Source organism: Carettochelys insculpta, chromosome 7 (genome assembly GCF_033958435.1).
Source record: "Carettochelys insculpta isolate YL-2023 chromosome 7, ASM3395843v1, whole genome shotgun sequence".
In the NCBI taxonomy this organism is placed as follows: Eukaryota; Metazoa; Chordata; order Testudines; family Carettochelyidae; genus Carettochelys; species Carettochelys insculpta.
In genome coordinates, this window is record NC_134143.1 from 67,950,609 (window position 1) to 67,976,559 (window position 25,951).

Consider the following 25,951-nt stretch of genomic DNA (forward strand, 5'->3'; position numbering starts at 1 on the left):
GACTTCTGGCACCCGCCGGCAGGAGGAAATCACCAGCCAGCCGGGGGATCTCTCGCTCTGACTCCAGTTCAGCTCCTCCCCGCGGGTGGCGGCGGCTTTTCCTTCCACCCCAAAGCCCGGGGAGCCGCGCCAGCCCTGGGCAGGGGGAGCGCGCAGGCGAAAGCGGTTGGTTCTTCCTCCCGCCCCCAGCGCAGCCGCGCCTGAAACTTGCATGGAGTTGCGGCCGGGCTCTCTCCGCTCCGGGTGAAGCTGCAGCCGCCCCCGGGGCTCTCGCCCGGCGCGGCCATGGGAAAAGTTGCGCGCTGGTTCCCAGCCGGCTGGCCCCTGGCGCTGCTGGCCGGGACCTGCCTCTTCCTCGGCTGGTGGGGCCCGAGCGGGGCCGAGCTCACGTGCCGCGCCTGCCGCTCCCCGCTGAAGCCGCGGCAGGGGCTCGGGATGCCCCTGAGACCGGGCCGCGGAGCAGAGGAGAGGGGCTCCCCGGAGGAGGCTGGCGGGGAAGCGACCCCCCGCGCTGCTCCCACCACTAGGCCCCCTGACACCCGCGCTGCGCCCTCGCTGCCGGGCCGGCGAGACGCAGAGGGGAGCCCGGCCGGGCGTGCGCCCCGCAGCAGGCTGCGAAGGAGCCGGGCGGAGGGGAGGCGAGCCACGGACGCCCCGGCGGAGCGGGCCCAGCCGAACCGGCAGGCGGCCGCAGCCTCCCCGGAGCAGCCGCCGGGCAAAGCCACCCGCTTCAGGCTGGAGGAACTGCGGCTGAGCAGCACCACCTTCGCGCTGACCGGGGACTCGGCTCACAACCAAGCCATGGTGCACTGGTCCGGCCACAACAGCAGCGTGAGTAGCCCCGGGGCCGCGGGTGGGACGCAGGGCCGGCCGGGCTGCACCTGCCTTGCGCCTGGCTTTTTCCTGGGACGAGCGGGGCTCACTCCGCCCTTGGCAGCCGGGCTCGGGAGCTTCCCGGGGCCTTTATCCTGCAGCAAAAGTTTCCCCCAGCCGCCACCTGACTCGCAGTTAGCTCGGTGAAGCAGCCGGGAGGGGTTTGGAGAAGGGGCCGTAGAGACGCGGGCCCGGTGGCGCAGGGAGCAGTCAGCGGGAGCCAGACAAGCTCCATCCCCTCCCCATCCCTAGCTGGCGTGCAGTGCAAACTCCGGGCTCGCGAGCAACGCGGCTGGATGGAGACGGTGCAAATCACTTTGCAGCCTCGGAATTCCAAGCGGTCCTTCCCGTCCCGTTCTCTGCCCGGCTCGGATCTGCAGGAGGCAGCTTGGCCCAGCGGCTCCGGAGGGTCGGACAGAGGCTGATTGAACTCAATCAGCCCCAAACCTGAAGAGCTGTGTGCGCAGCAGACAAGGAGGGTTCCAGCAGGGGAACAAAGCAGTTGTTGTTGTTTAGTCTGTCCCTGTATCTGCACCCGCCCAGATCTCCTTCTGAATAGCCACAACAAAGAGTAGGTGACTCAGGATCCAAGCCCCGAAGAGTGTTCATGGCAGAGGGAGTGGAAGTTTTATAAAGTTCACCTGAGCTCTGCTTCCTCTGAACGTGTGGCTCCGCTGTGTGAACTGGAGCTGGGAGCCGTGTGCCCTTGTAAAACAGTCCTTGCTCTGCTTCTTAGGTTTGAAAGCTAGTTCTGTTAAGGCAAACGTTTGGAGATCTGCCTGATGAAACCCTCAAAGTTCTGTGCTTGGCGAATATCAGTAAGAGATGCAGTCAGAGCAGGGACCCTTACTTTTGTTATTTTTCAAGGGGATAAGTGACTCAGGTTAACATGTTCTGAGGTATTTTCATTCAGCTCTTTTCCTAAGCTGCAATAAGATTTCTGTCTATGTTGCATGGACGCGTGTACTTACCTTCATCTTTCCCATGAGAAGATCTGGTAACATTTTAAAATAATGACCTGATCGTTATTTAATTCCTTTTCATATATACTGTATTAAGGTAAATCCTTATAAGCCCATTTAGTATTAACGTAGATGTCATAACTTGTATAGGATTCAGCCGTCACTGACTGAACCAGTATTTTATACTCTGAATGGGAACTTTTTAATCAAATAATTGAAGCAGAGATTCTCAGCATCCAGGTTCTCAGGAGCGTTCACTGTCAGTCTCTCACAGGTACTGCTAAAATTAATCCTCCAGGTAGATCTCCAGTCTTCTAAAGCTGGTTGAGTTTGCCCCTTTTTTAAAGGGATTCATACGTTGAGCAGTGGCTTATGACTTAAAAAGTAGACTTTTAAGGCCATCGAACCTTCTGGGCTTGTGGTACCTGGGATTAGAAATTTAGTCTTTACATTAAAAAGATATTTCAGTCCTTTACTCTGAGATGGATTGTAAACCAGCACAAACCAATCTCCTATGTGGTAGTTTGGGTTTCAAGGAAGTCAGATTGGATGACTACAAATGTCCCGTCTTGTGTTATAATCTGAGGATGTGTTTAGGGATGGGGTGGGGAAAGTGTTTTGATTAATTAGCTGCATTCTTCCAAAACAGTGGTCTTTAGGACAGGACTTTGCTGACACCTTGTTTATTCTATACAAATAGGTGCCAAGCTATCGTGCCCTATGGTCACCTTCAGTCTCACAGCATGGTTCCAGTGTTGCTCTACTTTTACAGTTGGTTGAGAGATCGTTAGGGCAAACCTAAGGGGTGTTAATTTAATAAGGAGCACTCTTCTTCATAGAGCAGTGCAGAATCAGTGTCCCAGCCTGGTGCTTTTGTGCTCCGGGTTGCGCATCAGGTACAGTCACGATCCTCTCTGGTTGGTGAAGATCCCTTGGTGTTTTTTGCAGAAATGGCTGTTAACGCTATTGTCCTGGCCCAATTATGACTTGGGTAATTTATTTTTCCTCCTCCAGTTTTAGTGGGATGCTATGTAATTCTTCAGGTTTTGTCCTTCACCGTTGTATAAGCATGGTTGTTAAAGAGCCCTCGTGTTTCACCCAGACGTGGCTGCACTTCAGTGCTGTTGAAGTGTGTACAGTTTGCACACTGGGACACTGCTTTGGAATCCCTTTTGATAAGACACTGTAATAAATTTTACCTTACTGACACACAGTTGGTGCAGTAAATAGGACTGGGCAATAATTTTCTTCGAGGGGCCACTCCATGAATTTCGAGACTGGTCATTGGCTGGCTCTGGGCCCCTCAAAAGAGGCAGGGCCTTGGGGGGAATAGATGGGGCTGGGGGCTGCAGAAAGAGACAAAGAGAGTGTGAGTGGGAAAGAAAAACACTTTGGTTATGTCCAGATTACAGCGATTTGTCCGCAGAAGTGTCTGTCAGAAGATCTCTTCTTACAGAAGTTCTGTTGACGGATTGCAGCCAAATTAACAAGCGATCTTCTCTGTCGACAGAGAGCAGCTGGACTGCCCGGTCGCTCTCTCAACAAAATGGCCAACCAGAAGCACAGCAGACGGGGGTGCCCGGTGTCCCTGCAGCCCTGCCTGTCGACAGAGGAGTTACACCTTGTGAAGGGGTGGGATAAGAATGTTGAAAAAAGTGCTGCATTCTGTCGAGAGAACGCCTTGGAGAGCTGGAATTTCCCCGGGCAGTGTAGACATGGCCTTTATGTGTGAGAGAGAGCCTGTGACCCAGGTTGAGCGTGTGCTGCTGTGTCTATGTGACAGTGATGGTGTGTGTGGCACAGACTGGGTATGTGTGACAGTGACACAGTGTGTATGCTGGCTGCTGCTGGGTAAGTTTCTGAGAGAAGACACCCTTTGTCTCTTTAAGGGGACTCTGTCCTGCTCTGTCCTCTCCCCCATCCCTTGCTCTGCACTCCTGAGGGAGTCACTTACCATACATGTATAGTACTCAGGGGCACTGAGACCTCATCTGGGGCGAGTGAAGTCTTTGCTCTACAGCCTCACCTGAGAGCCAGCTGGCCTCTAGTGCATGCGGCAGAGTGCAGGGCTTCAGACCCTCTGCTTGCAGGTTCTATCCCTGTTGCTGGCAACTTGGGTCTGTTGGTATTATATGTGCTTCAGGATTGGCTGGTTCTTCTGTGTGTCTCCTTGTCCTCCATCCCTGCTCTGCAGAGATCAGGGGCATGGGAATACCCTGACTTTAACACAACCCTCTCCCCTCCACCCTTTGTACAGCTAGCTGGAGAATCCTAGGAGCATCTTGGCTTGAGATGGGGGAGGAGCTGCTGGCTGTGAGTATGCACATTGTGCTAATCAGCTGGGCAGGTCAGAGAGGAAATGCTTAATGGACCAGATCTGCACCCTCTCCCCCACCCTGCAGTTAATTTTGTCCACTCCTGGTCTACAAGGTACCCCTGACTAATTCAGTAGTTTGGAGTAAGCTTCACAATTTCAGTGATTCTTCTCTTTTACTTATGGTACTATTACAGTCAGGTAGAGTATGTACAAAACACATCTGGTACTGTATTCTGTTTGGGTTCAAAGAAGGAATGCACATAAGTAGAATTTGATTGCAAGAAGAGATGGCTCTATTCATCTGAAGGGAATAAAAGTACCAGATGGAAAGCCCTTTGGGACAGAGGTGGCATTTTAATTTTGTGTAGTCCCTAGCACGTTGAGGTCCTGCCCTTTAGACGACTATCATAATATAAATAAATAATAACCAAATTCATCCACCATGCAACTCCACTGAAGCCAGCAGCTTTACACTGAAGATTAACAGAAACACATCTTCAATAACTGCCTATAAAAGCATATTTATCAAGTGCAATATTTGTTGATACCCAGGGCAGAAGGAGTTCAGAGAAGTTGGGGAGCTGAAATCCATGGCCCTATCCTGGGACAGGCATACAGGGCCATTGTTGAACCATTATGCCAACATGCGCCCATTCCAATTGAGGCCTTCTGCAATCAGCACACATGGTTAGCATGGAGACTCTTTCCATAGCATTTAGGGTCCATGCAAGCATTTTGGTCTGATCTTGTCATCAATGTCCCTCCCTCCCCGCAGATTCCATATATGGGGGGCTGAAAGCTTTGTGCTCGTCCTCTGCCCCGTATGTGATTTTTGCCACCTGTTTGGAACTTCCAATTGGGTGTGACGTCTTGTATTATTTTGCAATCGCCTTGCAGTTTTGCAAGTGTTTTCCAGATGTGGTGTACGAAGTCAATGTAAATTTGGTGTCCCCACAGTTCGCTTGGACCTTTTTTTGTCACACAGTGCTGTACAAAATGGGATGAGCTCAAAGGTGTAGCTACAATAGGCTGTGGGTTATTGTTCTCAGAGGGTAGCGTGTCATCTTGCTGGGAATCCTGAAGATTTACTTTGGGGTTCGGGAGCCTTAGCTGATGGGTGGTTCCAATCACCTGCTCTTCCGGAGATAGGATAGAGTTGCTGAAGGCTCAAGTCTGCTCCTGCCATAGGCTTGTTGTGAGTCTAGCGAATTAATTGCTTGCTGGACACCTGAGAGCAAAGCACAGGAAGAGCTGAGGAAATAAAATGGAGGTCCATGGGAAGGGAAGGCCATGCTAGAAGGTCCACCTGTGAAGGGGTGCAGCATGCATCCGCAGTCCTGCAGTAGTTGCCGTGTACAGAAGCGGGTCTGCTGCTGCTTTCCTACAGCTGGACCAGTACTTATCTGTAGATGTCAGAGAAGTGTGTATCCCCATTTTACGGATGTGAAATTGATTTGTTCATAGCTACGTACACACTGATGGGAACAGAACCTATATACTGGGGGTTCTAGGACAGTAATCCATCTGCTAGGTCTTACTGTTTCTCTTCAGATTTCTGGAAAGGCAGGGGTGGGCTACTCTGAGGTCATCTGTTGAGACCAGTCATTACCACCTTGCTGGGCAGCTTTTTAATTCCATCCATTGGATAAAATCCACAAGGTAGGGGGAATCTGCAGAGGATGCAGCCTGTGAGGATGGCATCTCAGTGGTCAGGTGAAGAAATTAGGCAGGAAGGGAAAAGCAAGGCCTCTTTTGATGGTGTGAACAAAAGTTTATTATGTAACTGCACAGCAGGCTTTGCTTGATGTTCTTGGAAAGGCCAAGCTGAATGACTGAAACACAGAACAATAGGGTGATTTTTATTGTATATGTGACCTGGGTAGAGAACTTCTATATTAACTATCCTTGGAATTTATGTATATATGCCAATGCTGATTTTTTACATTCTCAAGTATAAGGAGAACCTTGAATTGTTGGAATGTGGGTTGCCTGTAGCTTGAATGTAGCTTTGCCTTTGACTAGGAATGCCTTAGCTTTTAAGGTGTAATGCATTCCTTTTTCCAAAATGAATCTAAAAGGACATAATAAATCAGTCATATGGTGGTATCACCATAAATTGCTGATAGGCATCTGTTCACAAAAGAAAGCAAGAAATACCGTCGATGTTTCATTTGTTTTCTGAGCATTTGATTCTTTGCGTTGCCTCCTTGTCCTTGAAATTCATCATAGCTATGATCGTCATCTGTCATTCCATCACAACTAGATGACTCAATATGAAAGTGTGCACTTGTGGTGGGTTTTCCTCATAAACCATCCTACCTTTGGGCACATTGAATAGCTGGCGACTGACATATATTTCTTCTGATGGCTTTCTGATAACCCATCACCCTCCAGTCAGGGGCATCATTCACAGAATGGAGATTTCACTGAGGTGGAACCTGATGATAGCCAGGGAGCCAGCAGCAATCTGTAGTTTCAAGAACACAGCTGTATCCAGGTATGCATGAATATCTGTCTCTCGAAGTGCTTATCTAATTGATTTAGCTCATGTCATCTTTTGATTATTGGCACAAAGGTGCTAAACAGCTGAAACTACTTGAATTATTGTTATTATTATTAATTTAAGCAGGATGTCAGTGTTAAAATACAGTGAAATGTAATGTTCACTAACAGACAATAATAATAAGCCAGATCCTGAAGTTTATTATTTACTCTTTATTTGGGCAAACCTTTCCTTGTGGTTTGTTCTTGAATAAAGACTGAGGGAAAACTGAAAGGATTTAGCTCAACAACTTTAATCACACACATACAACTCTCATCTTATATTCTTTTGAGTCTCACTTGCTACTCTTTACACTTCAAAAAATCCTTTATTTGTACTATAAAGATAAAAAATAACCTATATCTCAAGATTTCAGTGAGAGAAAAGCATCAAAATTTCCACTCAAATTGTGAACTAGGAAATTCCCCAACAAATCCATGTTTTTCATGTTTCCACACAAATTAAATAGTGGTAATATTTTCTCTGCCTTTAATGTGTTCCATCTATAACTATATTTCCTTGTGGGGTAAGATATAAGCTTTGAGCAGCGCACACCTAGAATAAGACACACATTTTACAGAAGTGTGCCATCTTTAAAGCTGGAGGTGTTTGAACAGCTTTTAAGTCCAGGCTGGACTGGTTTAGTTGGGGTTGTTCCTGTTTTGATCCGGAGGTTGAACTACATGATCTCCTCAGGTCTCTTCCACCCCAAATCTTCTATGACCTGCAGGAAGTCTCGACCCTAAGGTTGAACATCCATTAAATCAAAATCTATATTTTTGTGTTGTTAAATGAAAATGGACATTTATTCTAATTCCCAGTGGGAGCTTTGAGTCTTAGACTTTAATTATTTGGGCTCTTTAATTGCATATGTAACTCCAATACTATAAAATGACTTTCATCCAACCTGCATATTTCTGTTGTCTCTTCTACAATTAAACCATAGTTGGACTAAAGTCCCTTAATCCATAATAATCCAGGTCTGTAACAAACAATTATTGTTTGTTGGTATTACCCTTCATTTCCTCTGAGGATCTCCAAACACTTTAAAACCATTTGCACCTCAAATCAGCTCTTTGAGGCACATTGTCCCCTGTAATAAGGAACCAGGGCTTCTCTGTGTGTTCACCCTGCCAGAGGTTGTTAGAACCCCGTTGAAGTTCTGCTGACTTTATGGCAAGTGTACTGTCCCTTTGGAATATAAAGGTGATGGGAGTGGCTCTCTAGAGGGAAAGAGGGCTAGACAGAGGAGGGGAATCCCCAGAGACCCAAGCTCAGGAAGGACCCTAGGTATGCAAATCAAATGCCCCCCGCTCCCTTCCAAATTCTTACCACAGCCATTACTCCAGCCAGTGTGGCCAACAGGCACTGTCGGCCTTGGGGCAGGGTAGTGGGGAGAGGACTCAGGTGGAAGGCGTGGGCCTGATCCCTTAGACCCACCCTCCTAGCCCTGAGAATATGAATGTTCTACAAGGGAGTATGCGTCTCCCACTGTGGGAACAGAACACCTGTATTGGACTGAAAACTGCTTCAGGCTACAGGGCTGCATGTCCCCATTGATTGTTTAGCCAACTTCCTGCTTCTGGTATATTTAAAAGGTTTTTTCCCCCACTATTACTTTCTGAGCCTTGGTGAGCTGTTCTTTTTAGCCTTCCTTATTATATTCTTACACTTCACTTGCCAATACTCAAAAGTACCGGCGGTGTTTAGCGAGTACAGGTGAAGCTCGTTCATCAGGGGGATTCGCCGATCACCGCCAGAAATACGCAGTTCACTGTTTATGAACTAATGTCTGAATGATCACTTCTTGGTGTCCCTTATAACCTAAGAGCCCATTTGCAGCCATTTTCATTCTATGCACAGATCGGCCTAATCAAGAGCAAAAAAGAAGCAGGGGGGAGGAAGATAATTCAGTCGTTATTTTGGATGCAGACATCTTCCACTGAGCTCAGGGTTTGACAGCAATGTGAAGTGGAGGGCATTCAGCAATATCCATGAGCTTCCTAGCACCTCTCAGGATATGAACCTAGTTGAATTTTTATGTCTGCATTGTATCTGTGTTACGTTTAGTGTTATTTTGGTCAGTGATAACCCAGAACCATCAATGCAATCAGTGTAATTTTGAGAGGCTTTGGTATACTGATAAGAGGCATTTCAGTAAACTGTGAGATTTATTTTATTTTTTATTGAGATGAATAAGAAGGAGCTTTTTTGGATTTTTCCAAAGAGAGTTTCCTTAGTGCGTTTAAGCCAGTGCTGAGTGAATAATTCAAAGGAAATAATTTATTCACCAAATTTAGTCTCTCTTCTTTCTGTTGACAAATTGTCCGTGATCATCCTGTGGCTCTATCAGATGTTTTTGTTCATAATTAATCACCACATTCCTGATCCAAAACCCATCTGAAATCAGTGGTCAGATTCCAAATGACTTCAGTGGGCTTTGAAAGGCCTCAGCTATGAATAATTCTTTGTCTGTAGATTTTTGTCATCCAAACTGTATTTTAATTGGGCAAATACGTTACATGTGTTGTCCCCTCACTAATGTGCCCTGATGGAATGAATCAACGTAATTCTCTAACACCGGATTAAGGGTCCTTGTCTCCACCAAAAACCATGCCAGTAAATTCCTTTGCCAGAATATTCTCAGAACACAGACCCAAAGAGGAATGAACATAGATGGAACTAATGCAATTTTATGCTCAAATGCATGTTCATGGGACTTTTTTAAGGAAAAAATTACCCAGATCTCATTTAAACAAAGGTATTTAATGCTAGAGGTGGTAATTATTATCAAGATCATACTATGTTTGTATAAGGATAAGATCTGGAAATTTAATTGTACTGTGAAGATTTAACTGGGGTTTGAATTGGGGGGAAAAAAGGAAAAACTCTTACGGGGAAAAACGGTTTTTAAAACAAACCATTTTTGGAAAAAAGCAGAATTGTGGGACTGGCTAACTGCAAATCAAAGCCTCATCTTACTTTGGTCATGTCAAAAATGATAGAGTTTTATACAAATAAAGAAGGAATTAAATATCTATGTACAAATCAGCAAATGAACTAATATCCGTGTGCAGACTGCATAGCACGGAGGTGAAATATCCCTATCTGATGTGAGTGAACTTTGATGACACATTTGGTTGCATCGCCCCAGGCATGCTGTAGCGATGTTTCCAGATCTTGCTCAGCCCAATGTTGGGGGTAGCTTCACAGGCATTGCAAGGTGCACCCCTTTGTGTTGATGGAGAGTTTCAAAAGACATGGCCAAAGAATGTGCAGCTTAGCTTTTGCATGTAATAAATGAATGTTGGATGAGCACAGTTGTAAAGAGAGGGTGATGGTCTGGGCCTTTTCTCACGCCCATCTATGGCAGAGGAGATCTCGGTGCTGGCTCAGAAGATACTGATGTGGAGGGGCCGGGAGGCTAGGGCAGAAAACTTAGGATCTGTGCTTTACTCTGACTCAGTGGCCTAAAGTTCTAGAGAGGAGGAAACGAGGGGCAGCAGCTGCCCTTTAAGCCCACAGGCCAAAAGAGCAGCCAAAGAGAGGCTAAACTGCAGCTCTACATCTTTGTTGCAGCTAGAGAGTTGGGTTTTGTTTTTTGAATGAAAAATGGCCTTTTTACCAGTTAGGAATTTAACAACTGTAATTTACAGGTTTTGATTCTTGGATAGAAAACCTTAAAACCTGAGGAAAGATGTCAGAAAATGTGTGTGTTGTGACTATCCTAGAGGATTTACTCAGCATTTCTCCAGTCCTTCACTCAATTAATTGATTTTGGTTTTTCATTTTGGTCATTGCCCTCCGGTGGGACTGGGGATAAGGGGTCGCAGTCTGCAGGCTGCCCTGTGGTGAGAGAGGACTACCCCAGCCTGTGCTCACCACAGCAGCTTGAAGCCAGGGGAGAAGCGCCTCTCCATGGCTGCTGTAGCTGCAGCATGCACAGCCGGGGGAGAAGTGCATGTCCCCCAGCTGGGGAGGTCCAGGTTCATCTCATCCTCTCCCTGTGCTCCCCAGTCCGACTGAGGAATGCAGCAAATTTTGCAACTTCCCCTCCCTCTCTGACGAAGGGGAGGCCAGCAATATTCCTGTATCAGTTGGGTGGGGTGAGAGGAGCTTCAGTCCTCTGCCAAGCTAAAGGGTGGCTGGTCCGGTGGGAAAGTCAGGAATGGGGCAGTCCTGGGGTGGGAGACACCTCCAGTCAGCCCCTTTACCTGCCTAGTGATTCTGCTTCCTTTCTGTATGGTTATATGAGATGCAGTCCCATTCCAGGCTCCTGGCACAAGCACACACTGACCTTGCTTTAAGTTATGATCAGAGAAAGCTGTATACCAAATTTGGTGGTCCCAGCTCTTACCAATTAGGAGGCGCTCTTGAAAAAGGCAGACAGGCTCTCAGACGCTCTCTCAGATATATAGTGATTTGGTTTATTATAACGGAAGTTTTGGGCTTTTTTCTTTTGGCTCCAAAGCCTAAGACCTTCGTCTCCTCACCAATATTTCCTCTAATCTTTTCCATCCATGAGAAGATATTTTCCATCCATGCGTAGAATAAATTTTTATGTGCGCTGAGGCATTAGCAAATGTGTATAACCCGTAGAAATAAAAAATGTAGCTGAGGGCACTCTGCTAATCATCTGGGCGTCTGAATCTCTCCTGAATGGCCACACAAGCTTTACATTTTGAGGGTTTTATTGTGGAACCTGGTAGATATTTCCCACCTTACCCATCTGAATGTTTAGTCACTTGTTTAGATTGACAGTGTCACTTTAAATAGCGACAGACATTGTAATTTACATCCGTAGAAGAAGCTGGGGAGACTTCTGCTTTTTATCATTCAAAAAGATTTTTAAAATCTCTGGCAAGCCCTTATCTTTTTCCTTTGTTTCCCCAGAGTTTCAATGCGAGAGCATTGAAATGCCTTAGTCATTTTCTTCATGCTAAAGACAGCAATTTCGCCTGATCAACTTGGCAGTTCTATATTTTTTCCCCCGGTGGAATATTACTTTTTCTTTCTCTGTGCCCTGGATACAAAATACTCTGTTTCTGTTCACTGCTGCTGTGATCCCCGCTCCTTGTGCCACCTACAGCTGTGACACTGTTACCGGGATAGCACTTGGTGATGGACAGATTGCAACAAAAACGATCATTTACGCAATCTGAGTTGTCATCTGAATGCTGAGATCATCACCCTAATGTGACAAGCAGCGACAGTGAAGACAGCAAGTTAGGACTTGACTCATGAAATAAATAATTAATGCTATATACCTGTATGTGTAGGTGTAGAGGTTGTCATTTGCCTGCCATACCTCTGGGAGTTTGAAGGCACATGTTGCTACTAATGAGGGAGAAAATCTCTCCACATACAACCAGCTTAGTAACTATCATACTGAAAAACAATCCAACCATGTACCTTGGGTTGTGCTCATGTTAACTGGCAGGAGCTGAGCAGGCTGGGCCAGGTGAGCAGGTAGATAGGGGGAGTGCCAGTGGCTGGCCAGAGTCGGTGGTGGTGATTGAGCAGATGGCACTCTTTGCTCTGAATTCATCCTGAGCAACGGCATTGTGTTCCCGGGCTTAAGCCTTGCAAACGAGACACAGGAGAATGAAGCTCTAGGCCAAATGTGAGTTGGAAAATTCCCCTGGCAATTGTTGCAAGAACGGCGAATGCCAGCTCAGATTGGGAGGCAGCGACTCCATTCTGTTTACCTGAAACTCCCCTTGTCATTTCCAGTTAGATGATTCATAGTTTGTCTTGCCCCAGAACATGAGGGCCACAGTTATCCCTGACATCAGTAGAATTACATCGGGTCTGAATGTGGGCCAAGTTGATTTCTATTTTCTGTCCTAAACTCTTCCTTAGCTGTGTGCTGTTAATGAGCTGCCATGTTACATCCCGGGGTGGATGTCTTTCTCTGGTTGGAGAAGTGATTCTTATATACGCAGTCTGTACAATCTGTGATTAGCTTGGGACTCATGTGGGTGGAAAGGGTTCAAATCTAAGATCAAGCCTGCTGTAGAGATTGGAAAAGAAGAGTTTCTTGTGTTTGTACAGCCCCTAGCACAATAGGGTCTTGGTTCAGGACAAGGGCTCCCTCCCTGGTGCTGTTGTAACCCACACACCTGCTGGTGTGGTATACTGTCCCTTCTGGTGGCACCAGGACCAGAGAGAACAATGCTCATCTGCGATGTGGCCTTATTCCCATAATCTGCCAATCCCATTTTGAATCCTGCTTTCCAAATCTCAATCCCCCCACCCTTTTTTTTTTTGAGTCTTTTCCGGGTTTCGTTTAATGGAAAAGAAACTCAACCAAAGCAGAAAACTGAACAACATTTGACAATTATGTGCTGATAGCCTGATAGCGTAAATCAGTCTGACTCTGCCAAATCAGGATATGACACTGATTTACACCAGCGGAGAATCTGATCCTCCCCCAAGAGCCAGTGAATGTCAGAATGGCCATACTTGCTCGGACCAAAGCTCCATCTTGCCCAGTATCCTGTCTCCTGACAGTAGACAGTGCCAGTTGCCTCCTCAGGAATAGGTGATAAAGTGATCCATCCCCTGTTGCTATTCCCAGGTTCTGGCAAACAGAGGCTCAGGGCACCGTCTCTGCCCAGCCTGCCAAATAGCAATTGAGGCACTAGCGCGCTTTCATTCAGCAAGAGAGAACACACTGTTGACTTTGGAAACGATTTTAGAGAAAGTATGGAGATCAAGTGCCCTTTTTTCAAATGGGCTATTCAGTATCTCTTTTAACAAACACCATGGCTGTTTCTACACATGCCACTTTCTCCAAAAATTTTTGGGAAGAAGGGGCCTCCGGAAAGAGAACTTCCTTCCGGAAGACTCTCTGGGGGCTGGTGCTTCTACACGTTGTTTTGGAGTCTGGAAAAGCGTCTTCTGGACTCCAAATCATGTGACCTTATGCTAATGAGGCATGGGGAATTTGCATCCGTGCCTCCTTAGCATAATTCGGGCCATTTCTTACCATGCCACTTTGCATGTGTAGAAACAGCCCATGAGAGGGGCAACCTACTCTGTCATAAAGACTAAATAATGCCCATCTCATGAGATTAACTATAACCCCGCACTCTGCAACAGGACAAATCTGAGACCTCTGGAAATGGCTCATGAAGAATGAAGGTTCCAGGCTTAGGCTGTGTCTGCACAGTAGTCTAGCCTGGAAATAGGCTATTTTGGCATGTGGGGCTATCTAAATGGAATAGCGCCCCCGTTTTAAGACAACTGGTGCGTTTCTTAGATGCAGGCAGCTATTGCGGGATTCTGCTATATCCCAAAGTAGCGCCAGTTGTGTAGACATAGCCTTAGTGATCAGGACACTAGAGTTGAAAGTCGGTGTTTTTGCACCCAGGGCAAAATACTATTTGTGCCTCCTCTCCTCCTCATTAAAAACATTAAAAATAATCAATAAATAAAATGTGATTCTTAACAAACAATAATATAAATAAACATAATAGATGACAACATATTTTTAATGCTTATTATAAAGTTACTTTACTTGCCTTTAGAGTGGCAAACTCATCATAAAATAATGAGCTTTAAAAAAAACTCCAGAGATTTTATTTCTCCTGTAAGAGCAGATGCCAAACTGCCATGGCTGGCCCAATGCATGTGGAAGTGGCAGCAGCATGGGACTCGGGAAGCCCATCCTGTGCAGGCCCTGGAGCAGGGGGCTGAGCCCTGCAGCTTGGGAGAGGGGGTTAACCCCTTAGCTTGCAGAAGCCACCTGTGGCAGCCCAGACAATCCAGGGGATTGTGGGGAGGGAGAGCTTGTAACTTACAGAGCTGCACCCTGGTTATCCTGCACCCAGGGCTAGTGCCCCACTTACCCTGCTCTTGTTCCGGGGCTGCAGGGCACTCAGCAGTGGTACAGGCCCCCCGCTCCAAATCACACCGAGTAAGGACTTGAACTAGCAACTCCTCTTGCCTGGGCTGTGCCCAAGCCATTTTTCATGTTCTGCCTCTTTTTCTTATTCTGTCCTCAACCTGAGACACCTTCCCAGTGAAAGTTTCATGAAAATCAGCCCTTTCACCACCAAAAGTTTCCTCGTCCATTTTCCTCATCAATAAAACGGCATTTTTTGATGGGGGAATATTTTAATGGGAATTTTTCAGCCAGCTCTGCTCATCTACAGCCTTATAATACTAAACCAATATGTGATGCCCTACAACTGCAAAGTGAAAAGGCCACCCCCCCGACTGGTAACACTGAAATAATGACTGAGCACGCTCCTCTGAGCAACCCAACAATAACACACAAGTATTCTCAAGCCCCCATGAGAAACCCTACAGTGCTAAACCAGTGCATTGCTCAACAACCCTAGCACAGAAGAGCACATGCTGCCAGCTACCCATGAATAATGCTAATACAACACATCCCCACCGCTAATGAGGAATCTTAAGCCCAGCACCAGGTGAAAACCAGTGTGTGCTCATTGATGACCTGTCTTGACATGAATAATTGGTTGTGGTCGATGCCTTATTTCTTAGGATAGGATTAGGGAAGTAAATGGATGAGCGGTCTAGAACAGAGTGTCTGTACTAACTAAGATAAGGGGGAAACACCCAAGAGCCATTTACAATGTAGAAGGTAACTGAATAAAGATAAGCTTGGAAGGTAAGATGAGGTAATAAAGAGTTAGTTGTGCATGGGTAGTGCATGCTATGCAGGAATTGTATCCTGCAAATTGACTGAGCCAATCCCAAAACATGTGAAGCAATGTAATGTATCATTGAATATAAAAGGAGGAAGTTTGCTGTGCAACTTTGGATGACGGGTACACCTTACTTCGAATTTGTACGTCTGAGATTGATCAATTTAGCGTAGCTTTGCTGGGTACCAAATAAAAGAATGGGAGCAACATGGCTAGAATTAAACTGAGTTCTTGGGGGACCCCCAGGAAGTGCCTGAACATTCATGAGTAGTCCTATTATAGCAAACAAATAAGTGGGCAAGGGATGGGAAAAAAAATCAGTTAGGAAACATATTTCCGGTTGGAACTTTCCAGGAATTTGTTATAAGGCAGCAAGGAGGGGAAACCTGTGGCCTTTTCACTTTGCAGTTGTTTTCCCAAAGAGATTTTCATGTGTTCCCTGTTTACACTCAAGCTGCTTTGTCTAGTGTTGGTCTCAGGGTAGCTTCTTGATTCAACTGCTGCTAAATGGGAGCTTAGAGGACAGTTTCATTACAAGGAGGCCATTAAATGGGCAGGCACCCAAAGCACTTGTCCTAAAGTTAGGATTGTCTAGATTCATGATTAAGCCAAGCCAAGACTCTTAGCACATCATTTCATGCAAGACCTATAGTATCAGGTAGGCTCCAACGGACTTTAATGCTGTCACTTGCAAGAAATTGTTAGTGTGGTTTATCATCTTATTTTTCTTGTGAATGGCAGTAAATGTACAGGAGAGCCAGAGGGGCTCTCATGATCAGGAAACAGCAAATCATTGCAGGATCCTCCCTTATGCATCAAACATTCTGCCTTTAAGGGAAACAAAGCAGTTGGACTTGAAAGCTTTCTGTACCCTCGGTGTGGGAATTTAGGGGTACAAAGCAAGGGGCCACAGGCTCTTCTCTCTCTCTCTCTCTCTCTTTTGAAAATCTCTTCCATGGGGTGACTGAATGATATGTGATTGTTTCGTGTCACCTGCCCCATCTTGTGCTCAGATCTCCTCTGTGTATTGGTCTCTCTCAGCCCTCTTCCTGTCATTCAAGGGTGGCAGAGGGCACCTGACAAGGCAAATCCTCTGTGCACATTTGTTTAAAAAAATTGACTTTGGTGTTTATATAATGCACATGCAGCATAGATAAATTTCACGCATTTTCTGAAACAGAGAGCCAACAAGAGACCTTTGGCTCAGTGGCTTTTGACTTTTCCTTGGCCACTGACAAAAGGCAGCACTTGTAGAAAATGCGATATCCCAGTACAGTCTTTATGTGCTTGGCCTTTCCTAAGAAGTTCTTAAAACTCCTGCCAAGAACCAGGCCTGACATAGGAGCAGGGAATTCTGGTCACTACTATTTAGGTTCTAAGGCCATGCCCATCATCATGGCATCTGAGTGATGAGTTTTAAGAGAAAAATATCTTTAAACAGTTCTGATCAGACCTAATATATCTGGCTTAGGACGTAACCAGTACTCAAGTCGGAGAGAGAACAGTATTGCAGTTCCTTAGTGGCACTGTTATTTCCCTGTTTTCTTTATGCTTGGTAAAGTTTCTAAATAAAGAAATTCAGCATTAATTTTGGGGCTGATTCTCCACTACTTCAATCAGGAGTATATTGGTAAGTCAATGGAGTTTCATTGTAAATCCATCTCTTTATCTCCGTCTGACTCTTAGCTATTAAAAGACCTGGCGGAAAAGACATCATTTCAGAAATAGGCGAGAGTCTGATGCTGGCAGTTCTCAATAAGAAATGCCCCTTTATGAGAAACTTGGCAAGAGGTATGCACTGAGAAATCTCCATAAACGAGCAGCAAACAATGCAGCCCAAGGGAATCACTAGCTCAATATGAAATGTTACAAAGGAAATTTCTATTACACTGTTACATAAATGGTACTTAACTCCGATAAGGCTAAAGGAATGATTAAACAGATGGTAAGCTGTGTTGGAGGGAATTTGGGAAGAGGGAAAAAAATCCTCATATTCGGTAGTCATGTTCAAATAGACAGACCCATTTGATTGTGATAGTGTTTGTAAATCCCCTTCCGCCATGGCAATGAAGGGGGTTAAGGGTGAGAGTAGTTATTGCACTAACAACAAGTGGGATAAGAGGCAGAATGGGGGTGACTGCAAGAGAGATAACGCAGTGTGAATTGCGAATGTCTGGAAAATGCTGAAGGAGCAGAACATGAGGTCACCTGAAGATTAGGGTAAGACTTCTGGAAGAGAGTCTGCCAGACTATGTGTAGTTCTCTTGTCATTCTCTACAGGAGCTAGAGGAAGAGTAGATGCCCTAGAGTTCTGCTGCCACCAAGCCTAGGAGGGATGTGACAAGGAGTTTAAGACTGTAAGGTCGCGTCTACACGTGCACACTACTTTGAAGTAGCGGCGCCAACGTCGAAATAGCGCCCGTCACGGCTACACGCGTTGGGCGCTATTTCGAAGTTGAAATCGACGCTAGGCAGCGAGATTTCGAAGTCGCTAACCCCATGAGGGGATGGGAATAGCGCCCTACTTCGAAGTTGAACGTCGAAGTAGGGCACGTGTAGCCGATCCGCGTCCCGCAACATCGAAATAGCGGGGTCCACCATGGTGGCCATCAGCTGAGGGGTTGAGAGACGCTCTCTCTCCAGCCCCTGCGGGGCTCTATGGTCACCGTGTGCAGCAGCCCTTAGCCCAGGGCTTCTGGCTGCTGCTGTGGCAGCTGGGGATCCATGCTGCATGCACAGGGTCTGCAACCAGTTGTCGAATCTGTGTATCTTGTGTTGTTTAGTGCAACTGTGTCTGGGAGGGGCCCTTTAAGGGAGTGGCTTGCTGTTGAGTCTGCCCTGTGACCCTGTCTGCAGCTGTTCCTGGCACCCTTATTTCGGTGTGTGCTACTTTGGTGTGTAGACGTTCCCTCGCAGCGCCTATTTCGATGTGGTGCTGCCCAACGTCGAAGTTGAAAGTCGAGGTTGCCAGCCCTGGAGGACGTGTTGAAATAAGCTATTTCAATGTAGCGTGCACGTGTAGACGTAGCCTAAGAGTTGAGATGAAAAGCTAAGACAGCAAAGACCAGTGTAGTTTTAAGGGGCCCAAGTTGAAGCTTGGAATAAGCTTCTAAGGGAGGTTGTGGAATCCCCATCATTGGATGATTTTAAAAAACGTTATAGACAACCACCTGCTAGGGATGATCTCTTTGTCTAGCCTCATGACCCGGGGATGGACTAGATGACCTCCTATGTGCCCCTCCAGCCCTGCATATTTATGATATTGTGACAGGTGAGGTGGCCAAGCCCCAGCCAGTGACATTAGTGAGTCTTGATAAAGGGATATGAATTAGACAGTGACCCATTAGTAATCATTCACATTGAAGAAGGTCTGGAGAAGAGCAACATAAATGATTAAAAGTGTAGAAAACATGACCTATGAGGAATGATTGAAAGAATTAGGTGTGTTTAGTTTCAAAAAGAGAAGACAGAGAGGGGACATAATAACAGCTTTCAAGTACCTTAAAGGTTGATACACACAGGAAGGATAAGAATTATTTTCCTTAACCTCTGATGAGAGGACAAGAAGCCATGGGCTTAAACTGAAGGAAGGGAGATTTAGGCTGGACACGAGGAAAAACTTCTTAATTGTTAGGGTGGTTAAGCACTGGAATAAATTGCCTAAGAAGGTTGCGTAGTCCCCACTGTTGAGGTTATGTAAGGGCAGGTTAGATAAACATCTGTCAGGGATGATCTAGAATGATGATGCTTGGTCCTGCCATGAGTTCAGGGGACTGGACTCGATGACCTTGCAAGGGTCCTCCTAATTCTAGTGTTCTATGATTCTGTTTTGTTATCTTCTTTTAGTGTTTGATAATGTCAACATGTTTTATTTTGATTCTATCATTTCAGCTTACTTTGTTTTGACTTTTATATTACATGAAACTATTGATGAAATATCTGTAGTATTACTTAATTCTATTACTAAGTTCCACTGCCCAAACAAAATACATCGGTGCTTTTGAAATGAAACATTTCAATAGTCCAGAATCAAAATTTTTCCAGAATTTTTATTTTGTGAGAAATTGACTTTTTAGCCATTCGTTTTCAAAATGTTGCTGTATTTTCCCAGGATGCCAAAAGTCTGATATCTGACCAGCTTTAGCAAGTCTGCAAACAGAATTATTTAAAAATCCCAAACTCCTTGAGGCAGCTTTTGAGAGAGCTTCTTTCCAAAGAGGCACTTCTCCACTGACTCCCTAGCAATTCTGATAATGAGCTGAGAAACAACTTTATTTTTTTCTTTCTTTCTTTTCGAAAGCCATCTGAGCTTTAGGCAAGCATTACGTGGAAGTTTAGAATGTTGCAATTCAGCCTTTTAATAGCTAGAGAGAGCACAGAGGAACACTCGATTGCAAGGCTCACTTTCAAAAGGGAGGTATTATTCACTATGTCTGACTCTGAACTACTGAGCAGATTTACATTCAACTTTCCAAAATATGCAAACTTTTGCTTAAGAATAAGTATTGTGAGTTGCTCCTGATGTTCAGTATTTTCCATACATAAAAAATGGATTTGATCCTCTTAAACGTGCAAATCCCCAAACAATCTTAATAATGTTATTTTCTCCTCCACAATAGTATTCTTCAGTGTTTGAAACACTGAAAAGTATGCCAGCCATTTCTCAAAAGTCAAAGAAACATTCACTTAGTGTAGAGTATGAAACTATCTTCCCGTCACTTGAAACGTTTTGACATGGTGAGAATTGTTCACTTTCCAAATTGGAATAAAAGTTTACATTTCTGACAATTTTCACAACAGAACATGGGGAAGCAAGTTGATTGTTTCCAGTCAATTGGCTCGCTTTATTTATAGCCCGACCAATTTTTAAATTTAAGGATGGATACCAAAATTAACATCATTTCCTAAATGAAAAAAATGTTTTGAAGTGGAAAATCAAAGCATTTTTTTCTTACAAAATGTCAAAATTCAAAGTTCACACTTCAGGTGGTAAGGAGAGAATGGGTGAGATGTATTAGACTATGGTCCTCTTTAGTGGTTTAGTTAATGATTGTAAACTGAAAATAAGGACAGTGGAGAGAGAACACTACTTACTCACTTGTAGGAATTATGGCAGTAGTGAGTAATAGAGAGGATGTCACAAGCACCCACCCACTGGCTGGGCCCTCCTGTCAGCATGCTGGCATGGGCGTCACCAATGGCCAGGCCCTGCAGTCAGCACGCCACCTAGGTCCCTGGGAACTCTTTGGCCAGCCCTGTCATAAACTGAGTGGTGTGGGCTTCCACGCTTGGTGCAGACATCCCCTTAAGAGGTTTGGGGTTTAATGTCATCTGTGCTGGCTTCAACTGCTTCCCCAGCTGAAAGGAACGAATATAGAGGCCCATGACAAGGGGAGCGTGTGTGTAAGAATGAGGCCTGCTGGGAGATACAAGGCAATCTGTGGATTGGCAGGGGAGAGTCAAGGGAGATGGGTGTACAAACCACACACTGGAGACAAAGGGGTTAAGAAGCAGCTCTGGGCCCAGGCAGTCCCACCCAGACCCCTCAGTCCAAGCTGGAAGGGGTGGCTGAAAGGGAAAGCAGAGCAGCTTTAGAGGGAGGCAGATGGTGAAAAGGAGCTGCCCTTTGCTCTTGGGAAGGAGCATGCCAAGGGCTTTTGTGGCCTGAGGCTTGGAGATACTGACCTGACTGGGCCTGCAAAGAGCGGACCAATGACCTTTGAAGATCAAGGACTTTGTTTTTGTGTTTGGTTGTTTAATTTTTTTTCCTGTGGCTAGAGAGGCATGTGTAGCAAGTGCTATGGAGAGGCGCAGAACTTAACTGTGGTGGGCATTGTATTGGAGCCTGGTGGGCTCTTAAAGATGGGACAAAGACAGACATTAATTGCTCATCAGAGCAGCTAGTTGGGGAAAATTCAGAAGGTGCAAAGATCCAGATTCTAAGATGTCAGTCCAAATGGGAAGCCCTTGTTGACTTCTGCAGAACCGGGTGGATTAGAAGTGTATGACCCGGCTGCAAACCAGATTGGGGAAAAAGCCCTGCATGTAGAGCGGCACTGTGAAAGAAAGTGCACTGATGCCTATGGGGGACATGGGTAAATGGGGTATCAGAGTTGGTGTTACTGGTGAAATGGAATGATGTGGCCAGACTGGTCAAAGAGGGATGTGGGGGAGCCTATCACAGTGTGTATGATATTGAAAAGGAGGATGAAAAGTTGAAATTTGATGTGACAGAGAAGGGGGAGGTATAGAGAAGCCCATTGGATGGGTAATATGGTGAGGTCTACAAATTAGGATGGTGGTTTTAGCAGTCACATTTAGCATGGGCTGTAGAGGTGTGAGGTAGGGGCAGGAAAGACCAATGTAAAAAGCTGTTGCATACATTCAGATGGGAGGTGACAAGAATTTTAGTCCTGAAGATGGAGAAGAAAGGTTTGATTTTGCAAATATTCAGGGTGTGGGGGTGCAGGAGGGAAACAGGATATGTTGCAGCTAAGAGGAGAGAACATGAGGTAAGAGGTCACTTCCATAGTTGTGAGCCTGGGGACCAGGGAAGATGCTGCTGTTAATAGAAACAAGGAAAAGGGAAAATTTGGATGGAAAACTAAGGTGCTCCAGTTTAGCCAGGTTAATCTTGAGTTATTGGAGAGACATCCAGGGAGAGATGTCGGGGGCTATGTCTACACGTGCCCCAAACTTCGAAATGGCCACGCAAATGGCCATTTCAAAGTTTACTAATGAAGCGCTGAAATGCATATTCAGTGCTTCATTAGCATGCAGGCCGCCGTGGTGCTTCGAAATTGACGCGACTTGCCGCTGGGCGGCGCGTCCAGACGGGGCTCCTTTTTGAAAGGACCCTGCCTACTTCGAAGTCCCCTTATTCCCATCTGCTCATGGGAATAAGGGGACTTCGAAGTAGACGGGGTCCTTTCAAAAAGGAGCCCCATCTGGATGCGCCACCTGGTGGCAAGGCGCGTCAATTTCAAAGCGCCGCGGCGGCCCGCATGCTAATGAAGCGCTGAATATGCATTTCAGCGCTTCATTAGTAAACTTCGAAATGGCCATTTGCGTGGCCATTTCGAAGTTTGGGGCACGTGTAGACACGGCCAGGGAGTGGCAGAGCTGCAGGCTTGGAAGAGGGAGCTTGTGAGATGGTACCATTGGGTGGATAAAGTATTTCAGCGTAGGGTATAAAGGGAAGAGTGGATCTTAATTTAATTCTTCATGCTATGTTTTCCCCTGCCTATGCTCTGCTATTTGTACTCGATCTCAAAATGGAAAAGAATCAAAGCTGTCTTGTCACCTAGCCAGCACCAGTGGAGCGTCTAAAGTCAGCCAGACAGTATATCTGATGTGCTCATCTGGTATAACTGTATTTCTGTGCTTACACTCATAGCTTTAATCTGTAAACAAGCACATCATAAGAGAGCTAGGTAATTAAGCAAATTAGATTGGAGAAACTTTGCCAGAGGAGATGTATTTTATTTACCTTTTTGAATTTGGCAGGGAATGGCTTTCTCTTTCAGAAGAGCCACAGTACTCTACACTGGAGACTTGTGCAAGATTGAAGAGAACATGAAGTGTGTTTTTTAACTTTGCCGATGTGAGTAAAGCAGTAAGAAAGGAGACTTGTAGGCAGATATCAGCCCACTGACTCAAGGGCATGGGAGGTCACATGGAGCAATACCGAGTAACTTCAGCACTCTTTCAGTCCTTGTGGATCTTACTGGAGATCATTTTTCAGAGAGTGTAGCCCGAAGGTACTTCTGTTGTATGACTTTTCCCATAGTCAGTGATATATTCTCAGGAAAACACTCTGATGCTATCAAATTAGTTCATTTGCAGTCATCCACAAGTTCAGCCTCTCCATTCCAAGCAAGCCCTGGGGAAACCCTTATCCTCCAGTATTTCACAAATCCATAAACACCATCTTTTTGGCCAAGGTTTGAGGAAGAAAATCCACCATTTTCACACTCCTTATCCCCTGCAAGAAAGTTGGGTAGTCCAGTGAGGCACCATTATCATTGGCCAGTTTCATATTGAGGAGTTTCAGATAGAGATTTTATGGCCTGACGGGACCTCTATGGTGTGTGTCACACAAAGTGAAATTGGTACTCGTTGGCCATTGACTTTAGTGGAGCTACTCCAGAGATGAATTTGGCATATTATGCTTGTTTGTTTAATCTGCTTCTTGGCCTGTTTGCAAGGGGTTGAAGTGTGAGTTGTTGCAGTGACAGAGCATGCAATCTCACTTCAGTTATTAGTAGACAGGTGATCTCATCAGAGTCATCTGACCTCTCACCTCTTACCCAGTGTCATTGGGGTGGAAGTTAACACATTTGGTACTACCAACACCAGGGGTCGGTAACCTGAGCCTCCAGAGCCACATGCAGCTCTTTAAGGAGCCATTTGCGGCTCCGAGCACTGCTGCAGCTGACTCATCTTGCAGCTCTGGAGGCTGCCACTGCTTAAACTAAAAAACTAAATTTAGCTGCATGCCATTAAACCAACTGGATTTAGGGTTTTTTTGTTTTGTTTTTTGTTTTGTTTTGTTGTGTTTTGTTTAAGTGGCAGCAGCCTGCAGAGCTGCTGTGAAGTCAGCCCTGGCAAAGAGCCCGGGAAGGGAAAGCCAGCAGGGCCAGGAGTCCTGGAAAAGAAAGCTGTCAGGGCAGGCAGCCACCTGTGCTGCATGTGGGGGAAGCACTAAGCCCGCAGGAGAGTTGGTCGGAGAGGCAGCTAAGCCCACCTGGATGGAACTGTGTGGACCCGTTGGGAAGGCGGAGGTGAGGGGAGGCAGCGGCAGCCATGGATAAGCAGTGTTGTCTGGGGCAGGTGAAGCCTGGGGACGAGTGGGGCGGGTTTGGGGCTGAGATGGGTTTAGCCTGGGGATGGGGAGTGGCTGGGTGGGTCTGAGAGGGGTTGAACCTGGGGATGGGGGCAGGTTGGCAGGATGGGAAGTAAAATTGGGGATAGGAGGCGATTTTGAGGGCTGAAGTGGATAAAGTCTGGAGAGGTGGGTAACTTAATTTTCTACAAATCATTGTGCGTGCTGGTCTTGAAATAGGAGTGACACAAAATATAGTGTGAAGTTATTTATTAAGGACCATCTCATATTTACATTCATTGTGGCTCTTGAAGTATTGATTTTGAAACTGAATTTGAAAAAAGTGGTTCTTCTCACTATTTCAATTGTAGGCCAACCTCAGTTCTTAAAAACCATGAGTCAGGTCTCCCCAGGACCATTGAGATGCCTAAAACCAATCGTGATTACAAAAAGTAATCCACTTTGGGTCCCCTGTTATTTGCCTTCCAATGTCTGAGGTTTTAATATTCACAGTGTCAAGTTTGTCTACACAACCACAAGGACAAGAGCTGCTGAGCAGTCAGCTGTGGCAAGGAGCCCTGGAAGAGAAAACCAACAGGGCAGGGAACTGGTGACTAAGGCTATGTCTGCACAAGCTAAGAAGATTGACCCACTCAGGGTCGATCTTCCGGGGTTCAGTTTTACGTTTGGTAGGACTCATGAAATTGACCTCTTGGGTCTCAGTCGACCCCTGTACTCCTCATGAATCATGAGGCGTAAGTGAGGTCAATGGGAGAAACTGTGTCATAGACCTTCTTCAGTAGGGACGGCCAAGGAAGCTGAGTGCAGATATGTTGATTCTAGCTACACAATTGCTGTAGCTAGAATTGTGTATCTGCAATCAACTTACTTTGCCTAGCGTAAACACAGCCACAATGTAACGTAACTTCTCCCCCTCTATTGCTATTTCAGGTTGCCTGTTGCTCACGTTTTAAAAGTAAAATCTACTTTTTTACAAGCTCTAAAATGCAAGAACAGGTAAATCATGGTCAGAATAAAATATTTTGCTAATTAAAAGAGTTACAAAATTCTTCCTCTGCTTTTCCCTCTTGAACAATACAATTGAATTGTCAGAGCTGGAATGGAACCTTTTCGTAACAATGGAACGGTTTGTATTAAATTTGACTGATTTATTTCAGTGACATCTGTCCTTTTGTTTCTCATTCTCTGAAGCCATCAGCAGCTTGTCCCCAGTCTGCCTCTATCAGCTTGAATCATTTTAGACTCCCCACAGAAGATTTTTTAATTGTAGTTATATTTATTTCTGACCTGAGGGAAACATGCTTTAAGTGACAGATACCAGGCCCTTGGGATTCCATTCATCTGGTTATCCTATAGCTAAAAAGCTATTAGCATGTATGCTGTTCTGGAAAATGGTAATACAAAATTGGTGCAAGAGTCTTTGCTCAGTAGCAACACGCAGTGGAGAACCGAGGCAGGGATAAAGCCTGATGGCACCTGCAGCTGTCTTGGTAAACTTCAAGATGTAGAAAGAGGCTACACAGGAATGTATGGATGGTGGAGACAGGACTGCAGTCTCCATTCTGTTGCTAAGGACCACGGCCTCTGTTGGTGTAAACTGGTGATGCACCATTGATGTAGATAAGCTGAAGATAAAGCTTAAGGCCATGGATGGTTTAATTCTTCTGAGGGCCTGGGGATAGTAGGTTTAATGGGGCCCTCTAGGCTCTGGATGGAGCTGAGGTTTGGTGTGTG

At 45.7% G+C, this 25,951-nt stretch overlaps 1 protein-coding gene across 1 annotated transcript in view; it reads left to right on the plus strand.

The window, feature by feature from the left end:
• The first annotated feature begins 707 nt into the window (after window positions 1–707).
• The window catches only part of SORCS1 (sortilin related VPS10 domain containing receptor 1), a 474,417-nt gene continuing 449,173 nt past the window's right edge, over window positions 708–25,951 (plus strand). The window contains exon 1 of the mRNA XM_074999892.1: window positions 708–831. Within this exon, the coding sequence (XP_074855993.1) occupies window positions 802–831 (30 nt within the window). The 5' untranslated portion in view covers window positions 708–801. The remainder of the gene's footprint in view (window positions 832–25,951) is intronic.